This window comes from Falco punctatus (genome assembly GCF_963210335.1).
Source record: "Falco punctatus genome assembly, chromosome: 7".
Taxonomy (NCBI): domain Eukaryota; kingdom Metazoa; phylum Chordata; class Aves; order Falconiformes; family Falconidae; genus Falco; species Falco punctatus.
The window spans coordinates 907,230-929,376 of record NC_137587.1 but is presented as its reverse complement, the minus strand read 5'-3'; the positions used below and the strand labels follow the sequence as shown (position 1 = coordinate 929,376).

Below are 22,147 nucleotides of genomic sequence, written 5' to 3'. Positions count from 1 at the left end.
TGTTCTCCCTGTTGTGTGTCCGGTGACCTTTGAAGCGAGAGCGCATTGCTTATTTGCTGCCTTGTCTGCTGTGTCCTCCTCAGACCACTGTGGCAAACTGCATCTCTGTGAATCAGGACTACGTCTTCTGTGGCTGTGCTGACGGCACCGTGCGGATTTTTAACCCTCTGAACCTTCACTTTGTCACCACGCTGCCAAAGCCGCACTTCCTGGGGACAGACATCGCGAGTGTCACCGAGGCCAGGTACCGTGGAGAGGGTGGAAGGGAGCAAGGCAGGCTTGTGGGGTTTAGAACTCATCCTTGGACCTTTGTCATCTGGAGTGTGCTCTTCCCATGGATTTACACTGGCAGCCTGTTGCAGAGCTGCGTGGCCGCAGCCTTGCCTTGCGCAGCTGGGCTACAGCCCAGAGCTGGTGGCTGCGCTGCACAGCACGTCTCGCCCCTCGTCTCCCTGGGCTTGCTCAGGTCTGGGGGCTTTTGTCATTAGTTGCTACGAGCAAACGGGCAGAGGGCACAGGATGCTGTGGCACACTTCAGTCATCCCTGTACCCTGGCACATCCTTTGCTTATCACTGGTAAGGGTTGAAGACTCTTCTCCGTACCACTATAATGACGTTGCTAAGAGATGCCCAGGCTCCCACAGGGCATTTCTTCAAAGTCTCCCTTGCCATCTTTTACAGACCTAAATCTGCTATTGTCTGTAGTTTTTCCTCTCCCTCAATCTTGTGCCTTCTTGTCTTGTTTTCCTACCTTGTTTCAGTATCTTCTGCCTTGGCCCTCTATTTCTCACCACCTGAGGTGGGTGATGTGATTTCTGTACAGTCCTATCTGCCAGCTTGTGGAGGCTTATGCTAGCGAGAGCCCTTCCTGTGTGGCTGTTTGCCAGTCCTGATTGGAGCCTTTCCCAGTCGTCTTCCGTTGCTCTCTTTCACTTCTGTCACTAGTGGGGAAAGAAATCCAAAGGTGTGTGAATCCATCAGCCATCATTCCACTGCATATATGGAGCGCCCACATCTACAGATACATACTCCTTTGGGGGTTTGGTTGTTTGTCTTTCTTTTCCCCTTGTATCTCAACAGGTTTTCTCTAAACTTTTCTTGGGAATTTGAGGTAAAGGTTCAAACAGTGCACTGTGTAGTTCTTCTCCAGAAGAGGGGAGCTGGAAGAGGAACTCTCTTGATTTAAAACATTACTGGTTTCTGGTAGTGCTGAAGTCAAGCAGTTTTGTGTATGGACCCCTTAAAAATACTCCCTGCTGCTGTCACGCATCAGTCAAGCAGAAATATTCATGTGATTCTTAAACATGCATTTCTAGTGCTGATTACAATCTTAACAATTTTTTTTTTTCAATTGCTTCCAAAGAAGCTTGAGAATACAGGGCGACTCATACTCCCATGCATGCCAGAAGCTCTCTGTGGGATGCCACTTGCCTGCAGTGAACTGCCTACAACTATATCAATGACGACTTGATTTTTTGATAGGACCTGGCCTGCATTCTTCTAGCCCTCAAAGCTTTGCACTTGCAGAAGCAGGGCTCCCACTGTCTGGTGTGCTATGTCCGCTTTGGCCCTTACCCCTGCACCTCCATCAGTCCTTCTAAATTACCTGCTTTCAGCACCCTGGTGTTCTAGCTATAATTACCTTACTCGATATCATTACAACATTGTGGCATAACTGTGTTCGCCTCAGGTCAAGAGAGCAGCTCCTTTACATGCATGGCAGGAGGACTTAACAGAGACTTACTTCTTCCCTGGAGAGGAGATACAGGGTTTGCATGGCGTGATCATGGTCTGACCTGGGGAAAGAGGTGTTTCCTTGTTCTGCAGAATTCCTCTGCTTTTAAGTTTGCATCGGAGAGCTTGCCTGTCTAGCAAGGACTGTGCCCATCCGCAGTTGCCCATCTTGGGAGCAGCATCAAGCTGGCCTGTGTGGGGCAGGGGTGGAAGGGGGTCATGCCAGAGAAGTGGCCGCTGAAATGGATTGTTCCTTTGTCCCTTGTGCTGGTGCTGCAGGACTGCCCTTCCTGCAATCGGTAAACGAAATACAGTACCCACCAAAAGATGGTCCTCCCGCTCCCCTTTGTTTTGAGATTGACTTGGGTTTTGCCACCTGGTTATGCAGGGGTAAATGGTGATGATCTCCAGGGATGATCAAGTGTCCCATCTGGTTGTTCTTCAGGGAAAGCCTGCCACCTGCCTGTGGTGAACCCTTGAGCTGGATAGCAAAGAGAATGATGTTTGCCACGGGACTTTCAGGCTTCTTTTGGGACTCTGGTTGTTCAAGAGATGAGTCTTCCCAGCCAGTGACTCTCTCTACTGATACATGCCACAGTGCTAGTGCCCTGTAGGGAATCTGAGCTCTCATGCTTTACCTCCTTGCTCTGACCCCGGGAGAGCACAAGTTAACTGGGCTGTTGTTCTCTCTTTGTGCAGTCGTCTTTTCTCTGGTGTGGCTGATGCAAAGTATCCAGACACGATTGCCTTGACGTTTGATGCCACCAACCAGTGGCTTTCCTGTGTATACAATGACCACAGCCTGTATGTGTGGGATGTCAAAGACCCGAAGAAAGTAGGCAAGGTGTACTCCGCTTTGTACCACTCTTCCTGCGTGTGGAACATTGAGGTATGTTGTCTGCAGACAAGCGTTGGATTGTGAGTTGCAGCTGAGGAAGTCATCCGAAGAGCTGCCAAACTTGAATGCAAACACTTACTGCAGAGAGAAAGAATTGACTCAGGCTTCCTCCTGTGGTTAGTGTGGTTGCTGCGGGGCTTGGGTTGGAGCTGGGAACAGTTCTCTGGCTGCACTTGGAGTGGCTGACCAAATGTGTTAGATGCAGTGTGTTACTGGGATCAAAATGTCTCACCATTAAAGGGTGAGAGGTGGGAAGAGGAGCAGAACTGGGCAAAGCTGAATGTAGGGGCTCCAAAAAGATTGCTTTAGGTCTGTGGTGAGCAAGTGCTCCACAGTCAGATGAATAAAACAAGTGGTAAGATTTCAACTTGGATCCTTCTTAACCTGTTTACTAGGACATCTGGAGTTAGCCTCTCAAATGGCTGTCGTCTTCCAGTCTGACTAGTTGACTTTCCCTCAGAGGGATGCAAAGGTTGTATAGGAAACAGTGTAATTGTTAATAAGTTGAAATATGTCCAACAGTGGTCAGGAAAGGGGGAAGTGGAAAGAAAGTGGGAAGAGGTTGAGGACTCTTCTTGTAATTATTTGTTAATTACACATCACCCTTTTCTTCTGGATTATATATCAACAGTAGAGATGAAAGTTGAAAACAGTGCAACGTTGTTGCGTGGTCTTTGAGGTGCTCTTTGAACTATTAGAAACAAAGGGTGCTGACTTGTTGCGCACTACTTAAGGGGATGTTATGCATTCAGGGAAGCACAGTGAGCATTTGTTTGAAGTGGATATGAAGCTCTGGTCTGCAAACAGGTTTTCATTAGGAGAATGGGCTGGCTCCTGCCTTTACACAACAGAGAGGACAGTCCTTTTATCTCATTCTGTTTTGAAACTTGCTAGCAGTGTCTAGGAAGCCAGGTGCCAGGCAGCCTTACTCAGGGGTTGATTTTACCTGCCCTTAGATGTATCCGGAGGTGAAGGACAACAATCAGTCATGCCTTCCCCCTGGTTCCTTCATCACCTGCTCCTCTGACAACACCATTCGTCTGTGGAACACTGAAAGCTCCAACATTCATGGCACAGCCCTGCACCGCAACATCCTCAGCAATGTAAGATCCTCGGTTTTGATCACCTCCTTGCCCCTGCTCTTCCTCATGCACAGGTATTCCCAAGTTAAGGCCCAAACTTCTTTGGATCCCTTAAGTCAACACAAGCTTCTCTGTAAACAGAGCACAAGTCTGGTATGAACCTGAAGAAATATGAAAGGAGTATCAGGTGGAAAGACAGTTTGTCTGAAATGGTCCTGGGAACTACTGCTTTTTCCATAAACGGCCCAAGGATTTGCCAAGCTTAGTGTCTTCCAAAATGGTTCATACTGTCCAGGAAAGCTGTTGCTCTTTCTCCATCTCTGTAATGTGTAAGCACTTTAAGTTTTGTTTGGAAAAAGTGTATTAAATGAGGCAGAGGTTTGGGAGAACTGAATGAGAACTTCTTACACTCTCTTCATGTATGTAAGAGTGTACACTGAACGGTGATTCCTTAGAGAAGTTTTCTTCCATTCTCAGTTGCGTTGGAAGATCCATGGGCACAGCAGCCCTGACCTGCCCCTTCTCAGCAATCTGCTACGTGGAAAAAAGCCTCCTGCTTTTTCTGCCCCTGCTTGAGAGGCATGGGCTGACTTGGATGATCCCTCGAAGTGTATCTGATCCCTGCTGTGTCCCCTACTACTTTGTAATCGCTAGTACCAGAGCTTGTCTGTTGTGCGGGAGATGCTGTTAGTGTCTAGCTTGAAGGGAAATCTTTTGCAAAGGATGATCATGAGACACAGTTGTGAAACTTTCATCCTACAGTATGAAGGGGCTGAGTGCTTGATCCTAGCTAAAAGATCCCATCAATTACAGCATTACTGCCAGTGAAGTGTATGTGTTGGCCAGGAGCCCAGTTTCTAAGGCAGATGCTCACTTCAATATTTTGTAGCTGGTTAGTATTTGTGCGTGTATTGTATTCCCAGGACTTGATGAAAATCATCTATGTAGATGACAACACTCAGGTACTTCTGGACACTGATTACAACTCAGCAGGAAGCGCAGACAAAGCTGATGCACAAGTGATGGATACAAAGGTGGGAATACGCACTGTCTGTGTCAGTCCCAGCGGGGAGCACCTGGCCTCAGGGGACAGGATAGGCACTCTCAGGTAATCCCATAGAGCTTCTGGTGCAGACTGCGGGCTGGGCAGGCGTGAGAATCAAAACCAGGTCTTGCTAATTTTAATAAACGTACTGAAATCAGTGTTGTGTCTTAGGATATATGAATTGCAGTCTCTGAGGGAAATGCTGAAGGTGGAAGCCCATGACTCTGAGATCCTATGTCTGGAGTACTCCAAACCTGACACAGGTGAATGCAGTGGAGCTTCTTCCCTTTTGCGTATGAATGTAGTGTTGAACAAGTCGGAATGTCCAGCCTTTGTATGTCAATACTTTGTGGTGAGCTGCTCCGGCATTTCAGAGCAGGCTTGTAGCATTGGACCAGTAGAGCCAGCCTTCAAAAAAGGCGTCTTTCTCATACTTTTCCTTGGAATATTATAGGTTGAGATTGAAACTACTTCTGTTATTATAGTGCGAAATCCAGGGGTGTTCCTTTGTGTCCATTCATGTAGTCAGCTGCAGTATAATGTTTTTGTCCCTGGGATGACTTGAGAATCTGTTTTAAAATAGTGACTGAAGAGCAGATGACTTTTTAGTAATGGTCTTGCACTCTTTTTAACTTCCTGCCAGGCTTAAAGCTCTTAGCCTCAGCCAGTCGGGATAGATTGATTCATGTCCTGGATGCTGGAAAGGACTACAGCCTGCAGCAGACCCTGGATGAACATTCTTCTTCTATCACTGCTGTGAAGTTTGCAGGTAGAGAATCATGGCCTCCCTCCAAAGCTGGATTTGAGCACTGCTCTTTCCCCACTGTGCCTGTCAAGTAATTTTAACTGCTTAAATGCCGGGATACGCCAGGCTGAAGCTGCAGCTGCTTTTTTGTCATCTTCTGTAGCTGCAGTCTTAACAGAAGGTGGTATTTGGCGATACTCACCACCTTTTCCCTTTTGCTTTTTTCTCCTTTCCTTCTTCCCCACTCAGAAAACCTCTCCTGATTGAAGCCCTCAACATGTCTTTGGGAAGCTGTTTTCTGTAATGATTTAGTCCCTTTAGCTGATGTCAGATGGCTATACGCTGTTCTTGGTGGGGAGAACTGTGGAACAGTCATCCTCCAAAACAAGTCCCCAAACCCATAAAAAATGTTTTGGGATTAACTAGTCACAAATAAATTTGTCATTGCAAACTGGCGTAAGACTTTGCATTCACGTAACGGAGCACATTGCATCCCCGGCCCTCGGTCACTGCTGGTGGTCAGACGTCAGCGCAGTGTGTTGCGCTGTTGTTGGAGAGCAACAGGAGTTGGCCGCTCTGCAGGGGGAGCCAGTAGCTGCGGGTGGCAGGAGGGCAGAAAGAGGTAGTGGCATCACTGGTGATGGGGAAGTCCCGCAGTGTGTGAATGCGGTGGAACAGATCAAGGCCGGTGACAGTAACTAGACCCAGCCGGTAGTCCTGATCACCAGCCAAACCCACAGCGCTAAGGCAGGTCAGCAAGTCAAGGTCAGGATCAGTCTGGAGACAGCGAGCAGCGTCAGCCACAGTTTGGTGCCTGCCAGGCAAGCCCGTGGCAGCGAGGCAGGTTCAAGTTCAAGTTGGGAACCTGAGTCCATGGGTCAAGGTCAGGATTTGGATCAGCGGGATACGTGGCCAGGCACAGGTGTGGCTGCAGCGCTGCTGTGCTGTAGCTCAAGTTGGTCTTCAAGGGTGAGAACCTCAGCTTGAAAGTAGCTCCCAAGTGACAAGACCTGGCTGCAGCTTCATGAAGCCACTGTGAGGCTTTTTCAAGTTATCTTCTCAAGGAGCTCCAAGGCCAGCAAAAGTTCCTCTTGGCAGGTGTCTCTGTTGGTGACCTGGCCTGGAACGCCGCCAGCCCAGCTCCTAGGAGGGAGCTGCACTCGGGGCCCGCCAGCAAAGCCTTCGCGCCGCTCTGGGAGCGAAGCGTGGTTGTGCTCGAAGTGGGTGCTGTTCAACTGGGCTCAGGGGGTGCTGGATCCCTTTTCATTATGTGGGGCTGTATCAGGTGTTGCTTTGCTGAAGGAGCGTGTTGGGTACAAAAGAACGCTAAGGGGAGAGAGAGGGGAAGCTCGACCCTGCAGTAAGGAAGGGCAGCGAGAAACATGTGACTGAGGACTGGAAAGTGCCTATTGCCCGTTTACAGCTCATACAGAGTGTGAACTTGTCACACTGCTGCAGAGTGCTGTGGCACGTAGGGAATAAGCACATGAGCATGCTGTTGAGGGAGAAGACAGAGTTACATCCTAATCTGTTGTTGTAAAGCCTCTCCACTAATGCCTTGTGCACTCGGAGCATGAACAAATGCTGTCCCAGAGAAGGGGCTGGTGTTTCACTGCAGCACCCTGCTGCTTAGGCAAGAGTCAGTCTTAGCTAATCAGGACTGGAATAAATGAGCAGTGGTATAAATGAAACTTTTCCTGCACCTTGCGTCTGTGTTTATCTTCTGATCGGCTCCTGCTTTTTTTTTGTTCCAGCCAATGATGGGAAAGTGCGAATGATAAGCTGTGGGGCAGACAAGAGCATCTACTTCCGTACTGCGCAGAAGGTAACCTTATTAAAGCTTTTTTGTGTGCTTTTTAAAAAATAATCTCTCCACAAAGGAAGCACTTTAAAGAGTGATAGCAGTTTTGTCTGAGCTTGTTGCTGTTTCAGCCTCAGTGTCTCCCACTGACTCAATGCAAGAGATTACATTCAGAGAACCAGTTGCTCCCATCCTGACCTCTTGCAGCTAGATGCAAAGCAGAGAACCGTTAAGATATCTGCTTTGCTTTTGCTGCCGGGGCTGTTGTGAGGAGTCGTGTAAGACTGTGGGCTGGAGGGAGGAATTCATTGTGCCTCCAGTCCCAGGGGCTCCCAGCAGACCTGGTTAGTGGGAAGGGCTGGTTTGTGCTGCCTGTGTGAGAAGACTCGTCCGTGTTTAGAAGTGTTTGATAATGGGTCAACTACTTGATTTTGACACAGTCTTTACCCACATGCTTAGACAGGAGAAGGGGTTCAGTTTACCCGAACACATCACATCGTTAGGAAGACCACTCTGTATGACATGGATGTAGACCCCAGCTGGAAGTACGCAGCCATTGGATGCCAGGATCGTAACATCAGGTTAGTTTACTTCTTGCCTTAAAATTATTTTTACAGTTATAAATGAGTTGGCTAAGGCAGCCCCATCCCCATCATTGTTCCTCTAAGTTCTTTGACACAGCATTTTCAGACAGATCTGAGGCCACACCTCACGCTGTGAGGTTGAACTCTGCCTTTCCCTTCGCTGATAAAAGGCTGTGGATGCATTCAAGTGCCCATGGGACTCTGGGCTTCTCTCTGGGTGGCTCTGCAGAGCTCAGCCTTTCTGTTGGGAGAGCAAGTGTGCCTGCCTTGGCACCTCATTGATGTGTGGGGCAAGAACTGCTGTGCTGTGGTAATTTTTGCTTTCAAAGATACGTCCAGTGAGAAGCTGTGAGGTCCTGTAGGAGCTTAAAATGGAGCTAGTTGTGACTGTCTTTGGACAAGTGGAATCCATTCTCTGCTTCCTTTCTATCCATTTCTTGAATCTGTCTACTTCTACCTTCAGAGCAAAGGAGACTCTCTGTAGTTGTGTGTCGTCTCCTGTTATATCTGGGTGAGAGTTTTGGTCCTACGTAAATACCACTGCTGAATGTGATTTGGTTTTGTATTTTACTGTAAATAAAAGGTTTCGCTCTCTTAACCCTTTCCTTCAGTATGAAGGAGTCACAGGTATTTTTGTAGCAGGGAGGACTTGACTGAAGCATATTAAGAGCCGTGCCCACTACATAACTGTTAGGCATTACAAGGCATGGCAAGATTTTCTCCTTCCCATTTGATCTCTCCTTTGGTGCCGTGATGCTATACTTGTTTTCAATTATCAGCTTGAGAATTAAGCCTCAATTGTAATTCAGTTAATCTGCTTGATACCATGTCATCCAGTCTTGGGCTTCTACGTTACTGTCAGGGTTGTTTCTTGAACCATGCAAATGGTCGGTGGTTATAGTTCATAGAGATCGTTTCTCCACTTCCTGTGGCTTGGCCACGTCCCCGTGTCTCACGTGGAATGAGGGACAGAAAGAGGAAGGGATCCTGGTGATGAGACACAGAGCAGTACCTGGGCAAAATGAACAATGTTGTCCTATGTTGTACCCCTCAGGGTTTTCAACATCAGCAGTGGGAAGCAGAAGAAGCTTTACAAGGGATCCCAAGGTGAAGATGGCACTCTCATCAAGGTAGCGTGTTTCCCTGTGTTTCCCTGTGTTTCCCTGTGTTTCCCTGTGTTTCCCTGTGTTTCCCTGTGTTTCCCTGTGTTTCCCTGTGTTTCCCTGTGTTTCCCTGTGTTTCCCTGTGTTTCCCTGTGTTTCCCTGTGTTTCCCTGTGTTTCCCTGTGTTTCCCTGTGTTTCCCTGTTTCCCCAGCTCTTCTGAATGCAGCTCAGGGCTAAGAAAATGAAATACAAATCTGAATATATAACTTTTTTTTATTATTTTATTTTTTTCCCCTCTTGCTCTCGGTACTTGTCCCTTATCCTGCTGCTGCTTCCTCCTCCCTCCATCCTTCAGGGCTGATAAGGTATTTGGTTCCGTCATGCTAAAACAGGAAAAAAGTCAATGCTGAAGCTGACACATAACTTCCCTCCCTGTCCTGTTTCTGAAGTGAGGCACAGGCCCATGCTATAAAAGCTAGTAGAACTGAAACAGTATCAGTCAGGAGAGGATGTAGTCCATTCACTTTCCTTTCTGCTCCAGAGAGCTCATTGTGGCTTTTTTGACTGTTTTTGTTACAGTCTTTAAGGTGGAGTTGCCTGTTGATCAGTGTTTGAGAAATCTGTGATTTTCAGGGGGCAAATACATGTGAAACTGTTTGAGTTGATGAAATTAAGTAGCTTCTGCCCTGAAGAGCCTGTACTCTTTGGGTGTTGGAGTGCTGGCCAAGCCTGGTACTGCTCAGGGAGGTTCTGTTCATGTTTCACACCTGCTGAGGGCATCCTGGCCCTGGGGGAGGGGAGCATGCCTGCTTCTGCCGCGGTCCGGGCTCGCCCTGGTGAACCAGGTGTCTTTAAGATTCAGCATTAAGAGTGATGCCAGCACGTTGGGATGTGGAAGAAATGCATTCTTGTCTTTAAAGGGGGAAGACCAATTGACACAACCAAAATATCTCTCAAGTTGCCAGACAAGCTTCTTCATTGTATTTGTTTTCACTGATAATTTTTCTACTTTTTAAACCAAATATTTCTGTTCAGCTGCACAGGCTGGCAGTATTATTATTAAGGGCTGGAAGGCACGTCCTGTGAGGAGCGGCTGCGCACTCTGGGCTTGTCTGGTTTGGAGAGAAGGAGGCTGAGGGACGACCCCACTGCTCTCTGCAGCTTCCTGGGGAGGGGACGTGGAGAGGGAGGTGCTGAGCTCCTCTCCCTGGTACCCAGGGACAGGATGCCTGGGGAGGGATCAAAGCTGCGCCAGGGGAGGTTTAGACTGGCCATGAGGAAGCACTTCTTTACCGAGAGGGTGGTCAGGCCCTGGAACGGGCCTCCTGGAGAGGCGGACGATGCCCCAAGCCTGTCAGCGTTTAGGAGGCATTTGGACAATGCCCTTAATAACGTGCTTCAACCTGGTCAGCCCTGAACCGGTCAGGCCCTTGGGCTAGATGATCGTTTTAGGTCCCTTCCAACTGAAATAGTTTAATCTAGTCTGTTACTGATGGGTGTAAATAACTGGGCAAAAAGAGAGAGGAAAGCAGACAGCTTTGTTCAGTGTCACCTCTTCTGTTTTACAGAGAAAGGTAAGTTCTCTTTCTCTTTGGCCATCATAATTCCTACAAAGTTTTTTATAAGTCAAAATAATGAAAATGGTACACTTTATTACTGGTAAGCTTGGGTGCTTGATTATATCTTTCCCAGACCACAAACCATGAAATGTTGCTGTGAGCTGGATTTTTCGTTTTTAATATGTTTTATGGTTTTGGTTTTTTTTCATGTGTGGTTCAAGTGGGGAGTCTCAATTATTTTTAATGTTGCTTTGCTCATTTTTAGGACAATTATGTAACCAAGGGATTATGGTTGTCTCTGGGATTTAAATCTTCTGATTTCTGAGATCATAATATACATTGCAATTTAACAAGTAGAACTCAGTGACATTGGAAGCAAAAGACACTTCAACAAAATAAACATAGCCAAATAAATTTATCATTATTTAAATAACATATCTCCCTCAAAACCCAGACACTTTCACTCTCAGTTCCTTGAAGTTCTGCAAAGGACAAAGCAGGACATTTAGTGACAGCAGCTGTATTTGCTGTGTAGTGCTGCTATAGACCTAGCAAGGGAATCAGAGGGGGGTTTATGTTTGATCCAAGATAAAGCCATAAATGGGCACATATGAAAAAAACAACAAAAAAACAACCCACCCAAAAATGGGAGTTGCAAATGCTGAAGATTTGACAGCATTGTTATCAAAGACAATTTCTCAGCAGTGTTGAGTTCTTTTTCAGTTTCTCTCTTCGAGATTTGAGTCTTTTAATATCTCCCTTTGTCAGCTCTCTTTTTTTTTTTTGGAGGGTGTGTTTTGGTGTGTGTGTGTTATTTTATTTTGATCCTAAGATAGACGAAAGGAAGACCCCAGTGGTTAAAAAGGAGGTAGGAGAGAGAGGTATAAGCCTGTCCTTTGGTGATGGTGCCTTCAGAGTCATGAAGGCATTTGATCTAAGTGCCTTTAGTCTTTGATTGGGTTGCAGATAATTTTAGTAGTTTAGTCACGTTGGAGATTTGTCGAGGCATGCTGGATAACCTGGTACTCAGTTTGAGTCCTGTGGGAGCTACTTGCTTTTTATTCTGTTAACTACTATGACTGTCTTGGGTATCCTGGACCACTTTCTTGCAGTCTGAAGGCACTTTCTTACCAGATCTTTGCACTTCTCTTGCCTCCTAAACCAGGTGCAAACAGATCCCTCTGGTCTTTATATTGCAACCAGTTGTTCTGACAAGAATCTCTCCATCTTTGATTTCTATTCTGGCGAGTGTGTTGCAACTATGTATGGACATTCAGGTAAGGCACGTAAACTTCTGGAAATGCATTTTTTTTCTGCTATGACTATATAGTACGGTCTGATACTAGTCAAAGCTTTCTGAAGGTTCCTCCCCACCAGAGTTTACCCAGTGGGTATTTTGCAGTAGGTTATAGTTGGGTGAAGTTGTAATAGCTTATTTCATTGCAATTTCAACTTTTTTCAGACTGCATTTTGCATTGTAAAATACAAGCACACACATGCCTGTCAGGCCATGTATTTATGCAGTTTCTCCAATAGCCTAAAAGGTGGTCTGTGTTCTTTCAGCATATATTAAGTTTCATTAGATACACCCCCAGCTCCTACCGTGCACGGGCTATTCTATTATAGGCAAAAAGAGACTTCAGTCTTCCTGCTTATTTTGCTGTGGTATACCCTTTCCACGTCAAGCCTATATTCGTTGTTAAATGGTGTTGGCTTTAATCAGGATTCAAATTACTGAGCACAGATAGGCTATTTGGCTAATGATCTCTTCTGTCGGTTGGAATAATTCAGGGAAGGTTTTCCTTTTTTTTTTTTTTTTTTTTTTCCTTTCTTGTGCTTTATTCCACACAGAGATTGTAACTGGGATGAAATTCAGTAATGACTGCAAACACCTGATCTCTGTTTCTGGTGACAGGTAAGAGCGGTTTGCTTGTTTGTGATATCAACTCATGCCATTTCACACTGGATTTAATGTGTGTCCTGAAGGAAGGCAGAATTATTTTCTTTTTTTAATGAGGAATGTTTTATGAATTTCAAATCAGCCTCAGAGCTTTCCGCATCCTAAATGCGTGCTGTTGGCAAAGCTCACAAAGCTTATATTATCCTTCCCTGGAAGGAGACGCCTGGGTGAAGTACTTCCCTTGTGGTTTGCTGAGCATGGGTGCTATTCCCTGCTGGAAAGGAGACAGGGAGGTGGCCTGTTTCCTCTCTAGCCTTCAGGGCTGTGATGTAAGGCGGCTTGAGACATTCTGGCCAGTGGTGCCAGAACGTTGTCTTGCAGCACTCCTGTTGGTGAGGTTTTACCAGGCAAGTGAGTCTGTCTAGCAGCAGCAGGACTGGCCTGTCCCAGCTCTTTGCTCCTGTCCCTGTGGTCCTCTTCCCCATTCCCCGCCGTCAGCTGTGCTGCAGGGCTGACCCTCATAAGCTGATTCAGGTCCCTACCTCAGCACCCCTTCCCAGCTGAGTTTTGTGCTGGTTCGGTGAGCCAAATCAGCTGGCCAAAGGCTCAAGTAATCACCAGACTGAGCCCAAGGGGAAAAAGAGACTATATGCCTAATATGATGACTGCAGAGGTGAATGGACCCACTGCTTCTGGGATCAGTGAATGCTCTAAGTCAGCTGAACTGAATAAAATTTTCCCTTTGAGAAAGATGGTTCCTGGAGTGCGATTTGAAGGCCAGAGCAACCCAGATTCTCTTTCTTTCTCTTTTCTATTAATAAAGCACAAGTGAACTGGCAAAAGACTTTTAGAGGGTGAGTTGTTACAGAAAATACAATATGTCACCTTAAATCATATCAGTTGGGTTTTTTATGTCTTTCAGTAAAAAATAAATAATCTAGTTTTTCTTTACCTTTCATGTGTGTAAATAGATTAGGGGAGAAGCTTCTGAAGAGAGAGTTCTTTTGTTGTGGATTCCTCATAAATTCCAGAAACATGGAAGATATGAGGTCCCCGGTGAAGCTTGTAACTTGGTACAATGTTCACTTGTTGGCGGGCGCAAAAGGGTCATTTTCTTCACTGAGGGTGTGGAGGAGATGGGTGAGAAATGAGGAAAGGATTCGTGAAGAACTTTGCCATAAGGAGATGAGAAAGCGTGTTTTTCAAAGGGGAACGGGGGAAATAGTCTGTTCACACACAGCAGCATGTGCAAAGAATTAAACTGAGAATAGAAAGAAAAACGGGAGTGAGGAAGGGCACAAGGAATGGGAGACCCATGAGAGAAAAGTACTGCAAGGGGAGAAAAAAAAAGGCAGCAAAAGGGGTAGGTGGGAGAGTGCTTCTGTAGAGCTCTGCGTTGGATGCTGGTGTATTGACAAGTTCGGGCTGTTTGCTGCTTATCTCTAGGCTTCGTAGCTGTGAGGGCAGGATAAGTGAACAAGCCAGATTTGCTTTCTGAACTTTGTTTCCTGCTTTTCAGTATTTTCTCAGTTGCAGTTAAGCTGGAGAGAGCTGCTGCTTGAGGGGAGGCAGCTGGCTGGGAAGCTGAGGCAGGAGGATGACAGCATGATCGCTGCTGATGGGCAGCATCTGTGTGTGACTTCAGGAGCTGGAGTGACACTCCAGAGCTGTGTCACAAAGGCAGTGGTGCTGGGGGCAAGAAGGGAATTTTTAGATTTTCATTAAAATCTCCGCAGACTGCATAAGCGGGATTTCGGTTTTCTTTTTGTGTGATATGGAAATAAAAATCTTTTGAAGTGTCCTCTCATGAGAGGGAAGAAAACTGAGAAGATCAGGCATTCAGGATCCTCGTGCTTTTGGCATTTGCTCCAGGTCAGGGAGACCAGAATTCATAGCCCTTGTTCAAACTGGCAGAGCATGTTAACTTTCACAGGCTAGCAAGGAAGAGGGGAAAGCCCCTCACTGAAAACTCCGCTGTGAGTTGGAGTACCCATGAGTATGGTGGCACTGATGGGTCTTGAAGAACCGGATTAAATCCTCTTTGGGTTCCTAGGTAGGGTGTAGGATTTTATGAGCGATAACAAAAGCACCACCTCTGTGTCAACATTGGCGTAAATATACCCAGCTAGACAGGAAAGATGCATGAGAATTAGCACTGAGGTTAAAATTCAGAGAAAATACCGGTCACTTTATTTTCTAGTAGCTGAAGGTGAGATACAGTATTCTCTAACATGATAAGGATTTTTAAAAAAAAATTTTTAGCCAGATTTCTGAAGAAAATGAGAGCAATGAGATCACACGGTATGTTTCCCTCTGTCAAATGCTTTTGAATCCATTGACCAAACTCAATCGAATTCCTTAAAAGCTTCCCAGAGAGAGTCCAAGTAAAATACCGGGAGCACCGGAGAGGCTCCATGGTGGGCGTTAGGAGGGCCTTGCCCCTGGGGGCGGTTGCAGTCAGAGGCTGCAGCTTGGCCACCGCTCGAGGATGCAGAGGGCATCTGTGGGCGCCGCGTACCCTGCGGACCGCCGAGGGGCTGTTACGGCACTTCCCGCAGCAGCTGGTCAGATAAAGGTGTAGGATCACAGAGGAGTCTGTGCAAATCTCTCTGCCGTTGCTCTCGCCCACAGTAGGTTTTACCCTTTTGCCATGAGGCTTGTGATGGGATTGAGTTTCTGTGAAGCTGTTCCTGTGTGTGTCTCTCCCCACCAACAGACAGAAGGGCTCTTGTTTGCCTCTGCAGCGGGAATTGATAATGTCAATAACCCGAACTGAGACTTGACCCTAGCCTCACCTTTCCCTCTTCCAGCTGTATCTTCATCTGGCGTCTCAGCTCGGAGATGACCATCAACATGCGGCAGCGACTGTCTGACATGAAGCAGAGAGGGAAGCAGGCAGAGAAGTCTTCCCCGCACAAGACGGCTGGACTCATGAGGTAAGCAGAGTAGACTGAAAAGAAGTGGCTCGCTTTTTAGGGTTTAATATGGCAAGCTTGGCACTGGGATTTTCGACAAAGGTTTCACTGTCTTCACTGATAGCATTTTCCAAAAGCTCTCTCGCTCTTCTGTTGGATTTGCTGTGGGTTTTGGGGTTTTGTGCCCTCCCCCGCCTTCTTTGGATGTGGAAACCTGACTGTGATCTTCCAGACAGACTGACTTAGTGTTGCTTCACTGAGGGCAATGTGTCTGCAATGCCCCTTGTGTCTTAATTTATTTTAATGATGTGGTCAGAAAATTCAATAAGCAGTTTACCTAGCAGTACTGAGACTGGTGCACAGCATCCCAGAAGAGAAGCCTTGCTCCTTCATGAATACAAGTTCTCTGGATCTTGGCTGAATGCAATTTAGAGGCTGTTTTCTGCAGTGTCGGTACTGAAGTATACCTGTGAGCTGTACGAGTTTGCGATGTTGATTGTCATTCTGAAAGAGTCCTTACAGTTGTGCTGTTTCTTTATTAACTGTTTTCCAGAGGCTTTGATAAAGGTCACCTAAAAACAATATAAATAATAAATATAAAAAGAATTTTCATGGGAAAAGTTTGTGGCAGCTAATCATATCATCATTTTTTGCTGGGTACACAACGTATCTAAAAACAAACTACCGCAGCCTGCAAGCTGAATAGATCTAAATTTATCTGCTGACCTTTCTTTAAAAGTGGTGCTTAAACACAGACCATGGCTTTAAACAGAACGAGACTGATAGGGGGTTATGGATTATTAGTGTAATGTATTTGGTTTCTCCGTAGTTAGTAAACAGCTAAGACTAAATCAACCATAAGCAATGCAGGAGGGAGTCCTGACCGAGCTGATACGGGATAAAAGTAAGGAGGAAAGGATAAACACGGGGTTTTGGTACTGTGGTCCCGCAAGTTTCCTCCAAAATGTTTACAGATTTGAGTTCTGGATATAAAAGTGCTAAAGTGTTGGAGGATTTACCACGTTGGTTGTTGTGGTATTGCAAGGACCTTCCCACTCGCTTGGTAGCAAGTGATGTTGAAACAAGCCTGTCTGCATAGCTCCACTTGAGAACGTCTCGATCTGCTCGTTCTTCTGACAAGTATTGTCTAATAAGTGCTTTCGGCAACGATGCTGGGAGAACCCAGGAAGCCTTTTTTCTAGCTAAAGTTCTGGAGCTGTCAAGCAATGTGCTTTTTATAGCAGACTCTCCATTATTCCAGCAGCTGCAGCCTTACCCTACCGAGGCGCAGCCTGTGACAGATAACCCCAGTCCTCTTCCACGTTAGGTGATCCTTGTTTCCGTCACAGACGCTTGCTGAAGGGCGGTGTTAGTGCCACGCCAAGCCCAGAACTTTATTAAACTTGTTTGGTAACCTCTTTGCAAGCCTGGAATCTACTTGTTTGGTTAGCTTTGAAAGCTTGTTTTCAGTTTTGATCGGCCACTGTGGTCACTGGAGATCAGCAAAGACATAACTCCTGAGCATTTTGGATTGGGACTGAAGATGGAGGAAGAGCCTTTTGGACCAGTATTACTGAGGTGGGAGAAGGAAAACTAATGAACTTGATTAAGATGGGTTTTCTAGATGCCCTGTACCTGTTCTGGTTGTGTTTTCAAAGTCTGTCTGTGTAGGCTGCGGCGGAGAGTTGGGTTGCACCTTGTTTCAGGACTCACAGTAGTATAAGAAAGCTCCCTGCCTGGTGATATGTCATTTGTTCTGCTAGATTTTCTCTGAAAGAGTATTGCTAGGGTTTGGTGCAGAAAGTAACGCATTCTGCCAGTTCCATGTTATGAACTGACAGGATGAATAATCACAGTAATATTGGGGGAGCAAAACTGAGCAGAGGTGGCAGTGGGGAGCTTAAGATTTCCAGTTCACAACGGTGCTGTCCCTATCCGGCTGTGTCTGGCAGGGCAGGGATTGGCCTGGGTGAATAACATCTGGAGCACACAGGAGATGCCTTGCTGGGTCGTACCAGTGCTCCATGAAGCCCAATATTCTGCCTGTGACAGTGGCAGTGGAAGATGCTGTTTAGTGAGGCAACTGTGAGCCTTGCTATATGAGCCTTTGGGGTCCGTTTGTCTCGTGCACGTTGTTACATCATGGATGTTAAGAGGTACATCTCTACCTCTGCCTTTTAGTATTTGGTTGTGGACCCATTCTCCAGTGAATTTGTATAAATTCTTTTTGAACTTCATAATATTCCCTGCCTCTGCAACCTCCTTTGGTGGCAGGTTCCTGGAGTTCACTGCTATGGAAAGAAGGACTTTTTTTTTGTCTCTGTTAACAAAACTAGCAGGAGTGTGGTTTGAAAGCTCCTTGCTTCTGAGTATTGTGAGCTTTGGTGAACTATTGTTCTGCATGCAGCTGGCTGTAGTCCCCACGGTTTTGTAAACCTTTATCATAACCTTTTCCCCCAACTGAAGAGTCCTAGCTCTGTCCTCGTCCCACCAAAAACTTCCAGGGAGTCTAAAGTTTCTCCATAGTGCCCCTGAGAGCCTTTCAGTTCTGCCTCTGGTTGTGGTAACTGCAGATGTGTGCTTTTCTCCTGTCTGCTGAACATAAGGAGCCTTGACTGTTCGGGGGGATAGAACTTGTACCCAGCTGATACTGCTGGTACGTTTTGATTTTGAGGCATTTATATTTTCAGAGAAAGAACCATGTAAAGGCCTTCTAATGGGGTTTTGATTTTGATCCAAGTATGCATTTGTGGTTTGGAAAAGCTTGTCTCAAATTTTTGGAAGGGAAGTTTTAAACTGATTTTGCTGTGGAATGTTTGCAGGGCTTATACTTGTGTTCTGGCTGAGCATTTACATTTTTGTGTTTTAATTTTAAAAATCACCCTTTCTGTGACTTTCATTGAAACTCTAGTGTAAATAGCAGGAGATAGAAATGTTATCCAAATTAAATTGGCTAAAACTTATATATGTATGCTGAAGAAGTACTGTGTGCTGTCAGATATATTTGGAAAGAAATACTGCTTATCAAATTCTCAGTCAGGCTTTGGTCCAGTCCAGGAAAGCTGTGTGGCTTCCAGGGCTCAGAATGGGCTAGGCTTTTGATGCCAGATGAGAAGTGGTGTCTGAGTCTGTGCTGAACTGCTGCAATTGTAACACCTGGAAAACTCTGAAGTCAGCAACACTGTGATCTTTCTGTGGGGAAAAGCAGGGTAACTTTCTTTTTAAAACCCTTAGTCATTTGGGCAGGGCGAGGGGGGCAATTTGCTAGTGATCCCTACCACGCAGGATGTTGCAGTTTGACAAATACAGCCCTAGAGCTGAGGGTTTAAGTAGCACAAGATCAGAGTGGGAATGCTCTTTAAATGAATACCTCTTTAAATGGATAGTTGCCATTCTTGTTTGTGTTGTTTTGTTTTAAGAAAAGAAAGAAGAGTTGAATTGAGGGCATGCAAAAGAATATAGAGTGCCTAATATCAGATGTCTTAATACTAGAACTCCATAAAGACGTGGCACTTTTAAGTCTACATATGTGTCCTGGAGACTTTCTAACTGAAGGTCCTTCCCTGCTGTTGACTGTGTCCTGGCAGACCCTTCAGAAACCGGGAGCTGCAACTGACTCTGCCCGTCTGTACAGAAAAAGATCCAGACGTAGTACTAGGATGGGATAGTCCCTCAGCAAAGGAAGAAGACAAGAGTGAGGACAGTTAAAATCCTTGCTCTGAGTCACACGTATCATGAGAATTGGACATGTCTGTACATGCTACTCTGGAATAACTGCTCAGAAACGCTTGTTCGGGTATAATGATGCTTTGCTGGGGTTTGGCTGAACCTGCTCTCAGCCTGAAATTGGCAAAACCCAGAAGTCTTACTCCTTCACTTTCAAAATGCTCTCATGTGGTGCTTCTTTGGAAGCAGCTGCTGGGGTTGCAACCTCACCCTACCTTACTCTGACTGCCATCTAAGCATGAACAAGAACTAAGGAAGAGTGTTGAGGAGATGCGTGCAACAGAGGGGCTTAGAAGAAAATCCAGAGCACACAGGGGAAGGCAGGGAACGAAAGGAGAAAGTAGCTAGGTCCAAGCTGAGGGGCTGGCTTGGGCAAGCAAAACTCACAAGACCTTGTGAACCTAGGTTTTGTTTTCAGGAGTATCTCGGTTTCAAGTCAGTGGGCCTAAGATTCTTTTGAAAACCCCATTCGAGTATCTCCCTTCAAGTCACAGGACTGAGTTGGAAAAGGATATTCGAGTTGTGAAGAGGAGGATGTGGAAAGGGGGTGTGATTTTTTGCTGCAGTAATGCAAGACAACCTTATGTTTGATTCAAGCACATGTGACTTCATAATTTGTTTGGCACTTCCTGTGAGGTATGAAGGAAGCCCATCCAAATTCCGAAACATGTTTTGCATTCTCTTACTCAGCTCCTTTGAGGATGTCAGAGCATACTTTTTCTCCGCTTACTAATTTTGTCAGTCACCGTCTGATGGACAGGGGCCATCTTTCTATTTGTAGCACAAACACGTTGGTAGCAGCCCCCCTCTCTCCACTTACACCGAAGACAGTACGTGCAGCGTTCAGCAAACACATAGCCTTGCCTTGCTGTATCACCTCATCATAGTGAGGTGTTCAACCAGTTAGACGTTGAAATGTCTATAACAATCCAGCCCTTCTTCCTCAATAAGCTCCTGCAGCCACCGTGATGGCTACAAGCAGAAGTATGCTGTCGAAGTTACTGATACGAAGTTAACACTGCCTGCTGTATATAAATGTGGTATACCTCATAGCACGGAACAGGCATCACCTCAAACGTGCTCTGGTGCTTGAACTTTGTTGGGATTCCCCTGCTTAGACACAAGAACCTGAGAACGGCAGTATGGACACCCAAAGAGACAGCAGAGAAGCTGAAGAGACTGACAAACTCAAATGTCAAAAGTAGATGAGGACAGCCAGCATGGAGCCGTTTCACCGGAGGGCTCTGCAGGCTATAGTCAGTTCCACCCTTCTTTTTTCCAGAACACCTCAAAGCTCGTCTGAAAGGGTTGGGTAGTTGTGGCTCAGCCACTCCTGATAAAATGGAAGTTAATGTTCTGCCACTACGTGGGAAACCACTGTAACTGCTGCTCACCGTGTCTGCGTGCTGCCTGCTGTCTGTCAGCTGCAGCAGAAGCTGCTCTGTCGCCAGGCCGCTCTGTACTTGGTGGATGAGCTATTTTCAATTCATGAATAATGCTTGGCACTCAACACCCACCAGTGACACCTATAAATGTCACTAATGATGAGTTTGGCACTCTAGCTCAAGGCCATGGAGTGGGCGCTGCTCGGATTTACTTGCTAGGGATTCTTTATTTGTTCACTTACCGTCCAGAGTGGGTCAGTTGATTTGGTTCTGTTGGCTGAAGGGGTGAGGGGAGGGTGGGGAAGAGGAAGAGGAGGGAAGACAGACAGAGCTTGGTGTTGGTAAGCTCCTCGATTGGTGCTGGGGAATTCTATGCTGGGAGTGCCTCTGAGCTCTGTGTGGGAACACTTGTGTGGTAGGCTTTGATTAAAGACCTGCCCCAAGCGTGGTTTACATTATTTCTGGTGCCTGAAGGCTAAAAAGGGCAGCACGATGCTCCTAGAGCGCGTGGGCTGCAGCTGCCGGTTCTGCCCGGTGCAGCCTGTGGTACAAACCTGCCTCTTATGTGGTAATTTGCCATATACCCGATTGCTGTCAAACGGGGAGTATCTCTGTGGTGGTTTTGATGTGTAAAACTTTTCCAGAGAGGAAATGCTTAAGGGTGGGGAAAATATTTGCCTCTCAAATACACTCTACCATCTTGACCTTATCAGTTGGCGGGGACTGAAATGCAAGGCCAAGTTTCACTCCACTTGAGTTTCTCAGACCCGTTCACTTTTGTCCTGGTTTCTGTCGTCCCTGCACCTGTGCGAGGCCGTCGCTGCGGCAGGCTCCGCACGCCTGGGCGCGGGGCTTGGCTTGCCCTGTTTCCGCGGTGGGTTCATGCTGGGGGGAGGGCTGCGGGGGGGAGCGGAGGCAGCCTGCTGAGTGTGGGTGGGGATAAGGTGGAGAACTGTCTGGCGTAAGGATCAAAATGGTGTGCCGTTCTTGAGACAGACCGTAATACTCCTTCTGATTCCTACCTCCCAGGCACGAGTCCATCTCTGCCCTGTCCTCCGTGCCTGCACTCTCATCGGACAGTGACAAGGATGGTGAAGATGAAGGGAATGATGAAGATGAGTTACGTGGGCTGCAGTCTTTCCATATTCAGTCCGACTGCAACACTGAGAGAGACTCAGGTACAAATGGGAGAGCGGTATGGGCAGAGGTGGAGAAAAATGGCATGAAAAGTGGGAAGAAGACGAGAGACACTGGCTTAGGGATAGCAAGATATGGGCAGAAAGAGAAGGACCGCAACAGAGACTGATGGATCGGCACCAGTGGGTAATGTGGAGTTGCCCATTCCTGAGCCTGAAGAGGGGAGCGTTTCAGAGTTCTCTGATCAGAAATTATTGTTAAATTACCAAGTTTCTTGCTGGTTCCAGCTGGCCAAACAAATTTTGAATTAGTGTCCTGGGGCTTGGGTCTACAAGCTATTAGGAATCCACAGAAGCCAAAAGAGATCTCACAGGGGATTCTAGAGATGTCTGACAGAAGGTATGGTAGAGATTACCATTACTAATTTGAGGTACTTTTACCACAGATGCTGCAGTGTATTAGAGCAGGGTTTTTTCTCAAGCCTTCGGTGGGCGACTGCGCTGCAGCGAATGTCCTGCAGTGGGTCAGCTGA

General features: G+C 46.5%; 1 protein-coding gene across 1 annotated transcript in view; it reads left to right on the top strand.

Moving 5' to 3' along the window:
• Positions 1–22,147, top strand: part of MAPKBP1 (mitogen-activated protein kinase binding protein 1) — a 114,810-nt gene that overhangs the window by 77,948 nt on the left and 14,715 nt on the right. Inside the window, exons 11-23 of the mRNA XM_080394786.1 lie at positions 84–244; positions 2,434–2,623; positions 3,589–3,735; positions 4,638–4,822; positions 4,931–5,022; positions 5,403–5,528; positions 7,259–7,329; positions 7,765–7,886; positions 8,944–9,019; positions 11,718–11,829; positions 12,404–12,467; positions 15,263–15,388; positions 21,508–21,656. Coding sequence (XP_080250912.1) covers positions 84–244; positions 2,434–2,623; positions 3,589–3,735; positions 4,638–4,822; positions 4,931–5,022; positions 5,403–5,528; positions 7,259–7,329; positions 7,765–7,886; positions 8,944–9,019; positions 11,718–11,829; positions 12,404–12,467; positions 15,263–15,388; positions 21,508–21,656 — 1,621 coding nt within the window. The remainder of the gene's footprint in view (positions 1–83; positions 245–2,433; positions 2,624–3,588; positions 3,736–4,637; positions 4,823–4,930; positions 5,023–5,402; positions 5,529–7,258; positions 7,330–7,764; positions 7,887–8,943; positions 9,020–11,717; positions 11,830–12,403; positions 12,468–15,262; positions 15,389–21,507; positions 21,657–22,147) is intronic.